Below are 12,145 nucleotides of genomic sequence, written 5' to 3'. Positions count from 1 at the left end.
AGGGAATTAACAATTGGAACAGGTTCCAAAAAAGGTGGTTGAGGCCAGGACACTGATCTTGTTTAAAAAACACCTTGATGCTTGATGGGAGGTCAGTAGATATTCTGGAAGGATGAGATCAGATCACCTGAAGGCCCTTTTGCAACCAAATCTTATGATTTCTAGCAAATCAACTCTTTATTAGTTTGCATAGCCCAAGCTCATTGTTCATTATACCTAATTGGGGAACATCATTGTTGCTCTGCTCAATGCCTCTATAGGACCTTGTGCACTTCAGGAAAAAGTTCACCAGAAAAATGTACAAATCGAATGTGAACTGTTAAGATTTGAATTCACCCAAGGCCTGAAATTTCACTGCATTGCAATGTCAGCTAGACTGTGAGCTCAAACTCCTGACTTCGGGCTTGAACCCGCAACCTTCTGACTCAGAGATAGGTGAGAGTGCTACCAAATGAGCCAGGCCTTTACACGGTCAGCTTCATAGGATAAAACATACTGCAGGAAGGTGAAACTTTAATAACAGATTTTATTGTGCACAAACTCAGTTTTATATTTCACTGGTTATAATTTACTTTCAAACAGAATGAGGTCCAGTTGCTATCTATGTTCAAAAGATGTCAAATGATGATTTGAGATCACCGAGATTAGTTGATTTAATTGTGTGAAAATACAACCAAATCTTATTTTTCGGTGTAACAGAAGATAATATATCTAACATCTGAGTACAATTTAACTATGTAAAATAATGTACAGATTTTTTTAAAACTATTCCCACAGATTATCTCATTAATGAACTATACAACACGCATCTTGCATGCATCTCAACACTTCGTTCAATAAGTTGTACTGCTGAATCAAAGATTTGTGTCCTGAATAAAAATTGTGTTCTTTCCTCGCAGTTGGGTAGATGCACATCTTGAAGCTTCTGAAAGACAGAAAATTGAGCTTCCATTTAATTTAGATTTCCTACATTGGAGTGCAGTGGGGTCAGATTTGCAGGATTCTTGGCTGGTTGAATTAATTATAAGCTTCTTAAAGTGCTTTACAGAATATACTGTAAAGTGTATGTGTATTTTGCAGGTGAAACATGGTGGCCAATTGTGTATTGCAGTGTCCCACAAACAGTCGTGGATTGAGTCACCATTTTTTAAATATTTGGAGGGATTATTACCCCCAGAAAGCAATCTGCCAATCAACTAACAACCGGGTTCCTACTTACTGCTAGCTAAACAGAGGTGTGGAGTAAGGAAAATTGCCTACGTTTTCGCCTCGGCCGAGAGTCAAATCCGGGTCCTCTCGCTTGAGCGGCGAGCATGCTAGCCACTATGCTACGAGACTCCGAGGCTATAAAGTTACAAAGGGTACAGTGACAGGGTGGGGCATTGGGATTAAAAGACCTCTTAAGATTTAATAAAGAGGTGCAACAGGCTCGATGGGTTGAACAGCCTCCTCCTATTCTCAGTTTCCTACACTCCTATGATTCACAGGAAACGATTGTAAATAATGAATCCTGCAGGAGTATCCTCTCATACTCCGCTTAAATGCAGACCTCAATTTTGACTTCTGTGAAAACAGACCTCAGCTGAAGGAAAGGATTGTTCTGGTGTCCAACAAAAAGCTGTTGTACAAGTGGACTCCCAGACAGTCGGTTTGCAACATCCAGGTAACTGCAGGATCCACTGTTATCAAATCCTTTTGTAAATCTTGCAAATTACACTCCAGCTTCTTTAGTAAGTGCACACTAGAAGTTTTTTTTATATTTTCCCTTTACTTACCTTTTCTAATATTTAAATTATCCCACCAGCACCCCCAACTGAATTTAAAATCTTTGTGCATATTTTGTTCACACAGAGGTTGAAACCTATTCCTGGGCCACATCAGAAGCTTTAAGGATAGAAATTACCATTTGTTCCCATTGGCAATGTAGTTTCATTGTCAACTACATTTCTTTTCTCTTCAACACATCCTTTAATTCCTTTAGTTCTTCAGAAATCCAGTTGGTTCTTGAACTCATTTATACAATCTGCTTCAATAATATTCCCTGCAACCCGCTCCACAGGTTAATTGCACTATGACAGAAATGTTTCCTTGCTGTGTCTCTTACTTCAAACTTACTAACATGTATCCCTAGTCTAAAACCTTTATCATATTGAATCCTTGTAACACTATAAAATTTGCTGCTGTGGAGCTATTTTGAGCAATTAAACTCAAGATTGGATAAATCAGATACAAGATCTGGAGCAATTGAACATCGGATAGATTTTAATGTAGACGAATGAGAATTAATGCATATTGGAATAGTCAACGTGTACAGAATGAAAGGCTATTCACTATACTTGGATTTGGGTGCCTCCACTTATTACAAATACACCATGTGTTCATTTTGCACACGTCCAAACACAACACTATTTGCAGCATGCCAGCAATTGTGGGTGCCTGTGACAAGAATGGAGAAAACTCCAAAGGTAGGTAGATGTTACTTTGTGTTTCTTCTCCAAGACAAGACTCCAAGTCTCCAAGTTTTATTCATAAAAACACGTTTTCCGTGCTATTCCACAGGCAATGCCCCCACCCAATCCTTTGTTGACCTGCAATACTCAATTCTCTAGAAGTCCAGCAATTCTTTCTCAACTTGGCATCATTTTTACAGATTTTAAATTCACAAAACATCAAAAGACATTTTCACTGGTCACTGAACAAGTGTATAAACACTTATCCCAAGTAAATTGCTAATCCTATAAATGATCGGTTCATTTCATTTGGCTGAAAGTCTTGTCAATTTTCCAACAACATCTGGAGGATGGAAAGTGATAATAGCATTGAAATCATTTATTCGTAGAAACACTCTGAGCTATGTTTAGACTGCCCAGTGGAGCCTAGTTTGGTCTTGAGATTAGATTTAGGGCAATTTGCCCAAAAAACAGTAAACTCTGAAAACAGTTTCCAATCTCATATCTCCAAAACTCCAAACCATAGAAAAAAATCCTGAATACAGCAGCAAGAAGAGTAGCTATAAATTAATGACACCACATGGTTATGCGTTAGGATTGCGTGATGTTTCCCGTTGTGATTCATCTGAGTGGATATTGATATGACTTTGTTATGGCCGACCCCACTATATCACGCCCACTTTAACGCAGGTTCACTTAAAGAGTGCGGTCGTGGACCTGTATATCAGAAGCCGGAATTGGCCAGCTTCCTGCATATAGCACTCAGGCACAGAAGACCACTCGGTGTCAAGGAATCTCAGCAACCACTGGAAATGCTCGTCCATGTGAGGCACACAGGAAGTGACATAAGCAGCTAACTGCTGACCCAGAAGAAATGAACAACATCCATTTTCATGGCACATAATGTTCTAATACAAAGTCTGAGGACTCACACCACTGCATTACAATGGGGTCGGCCTTTAGTAAATCCAAAGCAGTAAAATTGCAGCCACGTTCATCAGTCTGAACAAAACACAATGCTAAAACTCTGTTCAATAGATTATTCTCCGCTTGCCAAGAAATTTATTGGCCTGTGGGCAGTTATTCTCTATCGTCATTTCCAGGTATTGACACAGAGGGTTTACAAACTCATAGCACCCAACATAATCAACAGCAACAAACTCAGTCAACAACAACAAGATTCCATTTATAGAGTGCCTTTCACGTCGGGAGGACGTCCCAAGGCGCTGTGTCAATAATAACCCTCATTGTGTTCAGAGAAGCATAGGGATCTATCCCATGCTGATCGCTAAGAATCTTCGCATGACATGTATAGAATGCATAAATACCGTGCTGTAAAAATATTAGGAGTAATGGTGAAAAAGCTATAACATGGTATTAACAATATGATAATACAAGTAATGGTGGCAAAGGCAGGATGGGACCAATGGTTTCCTATTTGTGCTGCAATTTTTTCTTTTTTTTTCAATTTTTTCCTAATCTCAGGTCTCTGCTGAAGACCTTTCTTTTCGACCGCGTCTTTGGTCACCTTCCTCCCCCTCTCCCTGGCTCGGTCCCGGGATCCATTACCGTGAAGCGCTGAGACGCCGTCCAGCATGGAGGGCGCTATATAAATCCAAGTTGTTGTTGTTGCTGCTGCAAACGTCTGTACCTAATGGAAAATCCCATCCAAAGACACAACTAAAACCTTTCTATTTTTAACAATCGCCACACGTCGATTCAACTTGTGCCTCAACCTTCACTCTTCAAACTTGCTTCAAAATGCAACATGGCTTGTACCAATTTGAAAACCCATTTCAGGCATAGTGTAATTTATAAAAGTTTAAATTTGTTAAGACTCTTCCCAGAGGAATGTAAACTAGATGTTCGGATTGTTGAAGAGCTGCAGAAAATGCTTCAAATGGAAACATGAATTTTCTAGGTTTGCGGGACCAGGAGGCAGTGCTAGCAAAATGATAGGCACAGTGGAGTCCTGTAGCTCAGTGGTTAGAGCACTTGCTTTGCAAGTGAGAGACCGGAGTTCAATTCCAAGCAGGGTGAAACCTTGGGCAAGTTTCCTTATTCCACACACCTAATAATAATCCCTCCAAAAAAACAAAACAATAATAAATTGGTCATTTTCAATCCACGACTGTTTGTGGGACATTGCTGTGCGCAATTGGTTGCTGCGTTCGCCCACAAATATACAGTCAATTCACTTTACAGTGTGTTCTGTGAAGCGCTTTGGGACGTCTAGAAGACGTGAAAAGCGCTATATCAAATGCAAGGATTATTATTATTATTATGAGCAGTTGTGATTTGGAAGGGACACTGCAGTGTTTTCAAAGTCTGCAGAGACCTCTGCAGTACACTTATTATACTGCACCTATAAATAGTTTGATATGTTTAAAGTGCCACACTTTAAAAATACTCATTTCATTTTTGTGCGAAACAAGAACCTGGTGTGCAACAGCTGTTGCTTTCGTTGTAATATTATATGTTACATACATATCAAATTACAAAAATTATACTCACAAATAGCAACTAAACTATAGCCAGAAAATATCAGAAAAACCATATATCTGAATTAGCATCTATAACATCAATGTGCTTCATATGTAGTGACAATTTTATTTTTTGTAGGCAAACATAGCTATTTTGATCAAGTTCCACAAATAAGGTGAACAACATTTTATTTACAGAACTGTTGACCAGGACACTGAAAGAGAAGAAAGTTTGTTGCAAACAGTGCCATGAGAACATCAATGTATACTTGAATAGGACCCGAGTTTAACATCTCATAAAAGGTAGTACATCCGAAAAAATCAACACTGCCCCAGTACTGACCTGGAGTCTTAGCCTAAATTGGGCTTGAACTAGAATGGTACCAATTGAGCCATCCTAACAACTATGCACTGAACCAGTGTGAAACCAAAGTAAGTTACCAAAGCCAGTAAAGTTGGATTTCACACACACACACACATATATATATATATATACATATACACACACACAGTTTCCTTTCTCCTCTCAATCATGCTGAAGTTTTCAATGCACTGCCGTCACTGATGTATTGGTGTAATTTTTAAAGGCCCATCAATTTAAGTTTAATCAATTTGCTTCAGTCATTTTATCCCCAATCTGGGGCGATGCAGTTGAAAAAGCACTCAAACCGACTCACAATATAAAGTATGTTTTCTGCAAAGAAATCCCCTGTACATAACACCTTGACTCTGATCGGAGATCTGCTTGGAGCTGAGGTCTCGCGAGTCAGCAAGATGCACAGGAGATTCCCTATAGAAAACAGTTTCTGGCACAAAGTACTTTTCTAGCGATTATTTTAGAGGACTTATGCAGCAAAATATTTCAATAACAATGTGATTTCTATAACAGGATTAAATGCTTAACTCAGTTGGTGGTACTATCGACTCTGGCTCAGAAAGTTCAGGTTCCAGGCCCAGGTTTGGACTTGAGCTCAGACTAGACTGATACTCCAGGGCAGTACTGGGAGAAGCAGTGTATTGTCAATTTGCCAGCATTCCGACATGGCGTTAAAACCAAAGTTCAAACTCAGTTTAAAGACACTATTTGGATATTAAAGATCCTTCTTGAATAGAAATGGGAATTTCTCCCGGTGTCCTGGCAAACAGTCTTCTAGATTAGTTAATCAATTATTGTCTGTTTGATCTCATTTCTGGAACTTTACTGGTACAAATTGCTACCTACAAAGCACTCACTATATTTAACAGTAATTATCTATGAAACGCTTGAAGACAGTTCAATGGGATAAAAATGCAAATTATTTCTGATCACAAAAGTGCACTAGATTTTAATATCAATCTTTGAAGCATGTTAAACCAAATAGGTCAGCACTAACCTGTTCTGCATTTTATTATCCAAGTAATTTATGGTCCTGAAAAAGTAAAGAGAGAACAATTATATTCAAGCAATAAACCCTAGGTTATGTTAATTCTTGTATTTCGTGAATTTTTTTGCAACACTGAAAAGACAAAAACTCTATATGCCACTCATTTTAAGCAAAAAAATGTTTGGAGTACATTTTAATTTCTTCTGTCATAGAAGGAAATTGGGTCCAATTGTCAACAGGCGCTAATCTGCTATTCTAATTTTTATGATGAGTTTAGTATAAAGCAGTTCAAAAGCTGTAATTTAAACACTAATAGAACAAACTCCGGATGTGTCTCGGTGCATTCCGTTCAAATAAACACATATATTGTACATGTTGCAGCTCAGACTAAATCATTGCAGACATCATACAAGCCAAAATAGTTTCCATTATAATCAACTGATTGACAGCTGTGGGCAACAGTCTTCATTCACTGACAGAACAGAACAAAGTAGTGTATATTACCCACTGACTTACATAGTTGTCACTTCAGGCTATATCTCCAGTAGATAGGCAGAATGCACTTTTGACATATCACTGCGTTTTCAAGGATATTCAAAATTACCTTGCATTTTATGCACATTTTTCTATCCTACTTTGTCTCAATATGACATGCTCTCAGGCACTTGCCAGTGACACTAACAACTGGCTCATAAAACACTGAATTGCAGCTCAGAGTGTATGGAGTTTCCTCTTCTCACTAGCAAGAAAAGCTCCCAAATAGAAAGTCCTATATTCCATCCATGACAGGATCACAACATGCTGTGTTATAACACTTGCCCATTGCCCACACTTGTCCAGCGTTAGCTCTTCCATGGACAGAAGCAAGCTGATGGTCTGCCAGCTGGCTCCATGACACACAAACATTCAAAAACAGCGTCGTAGAGAGAAGAAACAACTACAAACAAACCAATTCTGAGTCACCCACCAAGAAATGCTGAATGAACATGCAGAGAAACCAAGCTCCAGCAATTCATTCGTTCTTAATAAAACAAATTCATAATAAAATCATCACCTCAAAAACATGTCACCTCAAAGTCAGAGTAATAAAACAAAATGTATAATCGCTATATTTTTCTCCTATGGTGGATTAACTTTAGTCCAAGGATATAATGAAACATTCATGGAAACTTGGGTTCCTGCCTTAGTGTCTCCAGTCTTGTGTGATGTAAATTCTTTCTGGTTGAGTTACCCATTACCTCATGCTGTCTAACTTTTTTTTATTCCTAGTTCAATTTGGATTTTAGTGCTTCATTTCAGCACTCTTGTATTAAATGAGCTACTGATAACAAAAATGCTAATTGAATAAGAGGGTCACAAGTCCTTTTTTGTCCCACACATCAAAAATCAGCCATTGAATCAGAGTACCCAGCCTCATGGTTTTTGGTTGGTTTTTCCATCAACCTCACATCTTCTCTACCACAATACGATCCCCTCCCCAGGCCACAGGGCATTGTTGGTAGTTTGCACTGGGTATTCTACTGTATTTGACAAAAATGATAACTAATTTGGGACTCAATGCTGTCGAAAGGATGACAGGCAAGATACTATTATTACTACTTTTGTATGGCAAGAAAGGTGATTAGCAATGTTCAAATAGCCAAATCCAGATTAGTGAGCCAGTGGGTAGCTTCAGAAGTAGCTTGGTGTAAGTCTGAAATACTGTGGGAAAATGCTTCAAGCGGGCATTGATTTACATTGTGGTCCATAGTTTACGACTGGTATCCAGTCACATTGCTCGTTGTCTCTCACCTTCCAGAGGTGGAAGAAAGGCAAGATGCTCCCTGATTTCAATCACTGAAGCCCTGTAACTACCCAGTCAGGTGCTTGAGTCAGGTTTAGATCAATTTACACTCTATTCTTCCTCTTCCCCCACCCCCTCCAACCAGCTTCTCAGTTCAGTTTCTCAATGTCTAGAATATTTGCTGGATATCAACATTTTGTGCCAAAGAACTTTTGCATCTTTTAGATTGCAATGCAATTGATTCAATTTGAAATTACATCTGTCAAGTAATAACCAGTGCAATTAATTTTAAGCCAATATTTCCTCTCACTTGTTTCTATGAAAATGGATTCTATTGTACTATATAACTATAAAGGGAATTTCAAGTCATTAGTAGCTTCAGTCAGATCCTTTTCTCATTCTCACTGTACCAATACTAATCCTTTGCATGTTTATATAGGCCAATTTAACACCCATCATACTCAGAGCTGAAGTCTAGACAGTGTAATGTCTTGCCAGAATTTGTTAAGCAGTCACATTAAGATAAATTAACAATCATATTTAAAAAATACAATTGGACTTCATTACATCTGAACACTCGTGCCAACCTTTCTTATAAGATCACAAGAGAACATAGAATTATAGAATTATACAGCACGAGGGCCATTCGGCCCATCGTGTCTGGCCGGCTCTTTGAAAAGAGCAATCCAAATCAATCCCACTCCCCCGCTCCCTCCCCCTAGCTCTGAAAACATACTCTCCCCAAATAATTATCTACTTCTCTCTTAAAAGTTGTTATCGAATTGGCTTCCACCTCCCTTTCAGGCAATGCATTCCAGATCCGAACAACTCGCTGTGTGAAAATATTTCTCCTCACCTCCCCTGTTTCTTTTAACAATTATTTTAAATTGGTGTCCTCGGGTTACCGACCCACCCGCCAGTGGAAATAGCTTCTCTTTGTTCATCCTATCGAATCCCCTCATAATCTTGAAAACTTCTATTGAGTCTCCTCTTAACCTTCTCTGCTCCAAGGAGAATAATCCTAGTTTCTCTAACCTCTTCTCATAACTGAAGTCCCTCATTCCTGATACCATCCTGGTAGATTTCCTTTGCACCCTCTCCAATGCCTTGACATCCTTCCTGAAGTGTGGCGCCCTGAACTGAACACAGTCTCTAGCTGAAACTTAACCAGTGTTTTATAAAGGTTCATCATAACTTCCCTACTTTGGTATTCTATGCCCCTATTTATAAAGCCTGGTATCCCACATGCTTTTTTAACAGCTTTATCTACCTGTCCTGCCACCATCAAAGATTTACTTATATGAACCCTTAGGTCTCTCTGCTCCTTCACTCTCCTTAAGATTGTATCATCAGCTTATATTGCCTCTTCTCATTCTTCCTCCCAAAATGTATCACTTCACATTTCTCCACATTAAACTTCATCTGCCATGTGTCTGCCCATTTTACCAGTCTGTCTATGTCCTCTTGTGGACTGCTACTATCCTCTTCACCGTTTACTACTTTTCCTAGCTTTGTATCATCTGCAAACTTGGAAATTGTACTCCCTATACCCAAGTCCAGATCATTTATACATAAATCAAAAAGAGATGTGGTCCCAATAACGAGCCCTGGGGAACACCCTCCACATCATTCACTCTTCAGTCTTCCCATCACAGCATCAAATTTTAAATGTCCTGGCCTCAATCATGCCTCCTGGTAACCTGTTCCAGTTATTAATCACTCTCTCGATAAAGCGATACTTTCTGGTATATCTCCTAAAATAACACTTTGTAACCCTAAACCTGTGTTCTCTTGTTCTGTCATCTCAGTGCATGTAAAAGTAATGTTTTGGGTTTACTTTCTCAATCTCACGGAATATTATATGAAATCCATTGATCACTGTAGCCATGAGAATGGCTCAAATCCAAACAATAAGATGACTTTTAAGTAGTTTAATTACAATGGATAGTTTAATTACTGCACATCCTCCATTGCAATGCCTTTAGTTACCAGTGCTAAAAAAATACAATCCTATTACCCAATGCATGAATTTGATTTGCAAGTGTTACCAATCATTTCTATCCAACATGTATAATAATGAACAGCACAAGTTAAGGTAGATCCATCCTTGTATCCTAACTTGGCAGCTTGAGTCAAAAAATGGTTGTCAGATAATTTTTCCCTGCTCACTGCTAAACTGACGCAGTCCCAAAGTAAATATTGTAGAATTGTTACCTACTGGAATTAAAAGTATTGTGCACCATCCAGGGAAAATATCCATTTAGTCTAACATGTGTGTTCATCGAGATTAGAAAACATGGGTGGTGGTAATGACCAGGGAAATCATTTTATTTGTAAAGGCCCGGTTATAGCTTAGAAGACTATAAAACATCTTTCATACTGCTGAATATCATAACCTATTTCTTTTAACTTTATATATCCCAAATAATTCTTCACATGAATTATACACAAACTATTCATCAGAGATATAAAAAGTGAATAGTGACACTTACTCATTAGAAGGTTTGCAATGGTTATTGGAGGCCTAGAAAGTGACGAAGCTGGTATTGAGCAATAAGGTACGTTTCTGTAACTGGAAGTATCCCAAGTATCTCTACGACCAGGTACAGCAGCTAACAGAGAGCCTGAAAGCCCAATTCTTTGCACAGGCGTTGAGAGAGGTGTACTCCTGTAAAATAAATAACAAATCCATTCTTGATGGTAATAAGCAGCACAACACACTAGTAACGCATGTCTGACCAACACAACACAGAAAAAGCACTCATTTACAGAAAATAATGTAAACCTTGCTGTTGTTACAGAAGCACATTCTGAAAGCCCCAATATTTTTAAGAGATACTCCAAGAAAACTATTTTTAGGGTAACTGTTTTAGTTCTCTTTGCTCCCATTTTCTCTGCTCTCATGTCATCACCTATCCCAGCTGAGCAAATGGGTTCAAGATCTCTACATCAATTCTGGAAGCTGGACGAGAGAAGATTGGAGTGATCTGACCTGGAATTTTATTTCTTTCTCTGGGGGAAGGGGAGGAAAGAGGATGAAGAGTCCATGGCTTCATTGTGGGACATTCTTGTGCATAATTGGCTGCTGCGTTTCAACCAAAAAATATACAGTGAATCCGCTTTACAATATATTCTGTGAAGTGCTTTGAGAGTCTCAACAATGTGACAATGTGAAAAAAAATCAATAAATTGGTCATTTCAAACCATGACTGTTTGTGGGACACTGCTGTGCGCAATTGGCTGCCACATTTCGTCCACACAAAAAAATACAGGTAATTCACTTTACAGTCTATTCTGTGAAGCGCTTTGAGACATCTAGAAGACGTGAAAAGCGCTGTATCAAATGCAAGGATTTTTATTATTATTATTATTAAGGTGCTATATCAAACGGATGGGATATTATTACTATATATTATTAAGCATCATTGTTTAACAGATTAAATGTATGCAATTCAAGGGTATACGCTGTTATGCTACTCCATGGCATCGGGAGCAATCCTGTCAACAAGTTTGCAATTTGGCTATGGAGTTCCTGTGGTGCTTCACAGGCAGTCTACCACAGCAGGGTAGACTCTGGGGGGAAATAATCCCTTCAAAACAAAAATAAATTTTAAAAATAATAATTTGGTCACTCAATCCACGACTGTTTGTGGGACACTGCTGTGCTCAATTGGCTGCCGCATTTCACCCACAAAATATACAGTCAATTCACTTTACAGCATATTCTATGAGGTGCTTTGAGACAACTTGAAGACATGATAAGGCGCAATATCAAATGCAAGGATTATTATTGTAAGAATTGCACACAAACACGTACACACAAGCATGTAACAGGTTAGAAACAGCTTTAAATATGTTAGATTATTTCCAAGCATGAGACACATTGTTCATTACATACCTAAAAGCTCCTAGTTCAGCCATTCCTCTGTAATGTACAAAACCTAAACCAAAAATTACTTTTTGTCAATGACGCCCCATAAAGAAAACATTTAAATAAATCAGGGAAACTTTTCATTCAATAGACAACAATTAGCAAGGCCAAAAAATTGGCATTTTTTGCCATGT

General features: G+C 38.5%; 1 protein-coding gene across 1 annotated transcript in view; it reads right to left on the bottom strand.

Moving 5' to 3' along the window:
• Window positions 1-545: 545 nt before the first annotated feature.
• Window positions 546-12,145, bottom strand: part of LOC103181475 (probable E3 SUMO-protein ligase RNF212) — a 37,602-nt gene continuing 26,002 nt past the window's right edge. Inside the window, exons 12-15 of the mRNA XM_007897986.2 lie at window positions 11,979-12,021; window positions 10,573-10,748; window positions 6,307-6,342; window positions 546-925 (exon numbers count right to left, since the gene is read on the bottom strand). Of these exons, the coding sequence (XP_007896177.2) occupies window positions 6,335-6,342; window positions 10,573-10,748; window positions 11,979-12,021 (227 nt within the window). The 3' untranslated portion in view covers window positions 546-925; window positions 6,307-6,334. The remainder of the gene's footprint in view (window positions 926-6,306; window positions 6,343-10,572; window positions 10,749-11,978; window positions 12,022-12,145) is intronic.

Source organism: Callorhinchus milii, unplaced genomic scaffold, assembly GCF_018977255.1.
Source record: "Callorhinchus milii isolate IMCB2004 unplaced genomic scaffold, IMCB_Cmil_1.0 Scaffold1, whole genome shotgun sequence".
Classification (NCBI taxonomy): domain Eukaryota; kingdom Metazoa; phylum Chordata; class Chondrichthyes; order Chimaeriformes; family Callorhinchidae; genus Callorhinchus; species Callorhinchus milii.
Note: the sequence above shows the minus strand (reverse complement) of the source record. Positions and strands in the feature narration are given on the sequence as shown.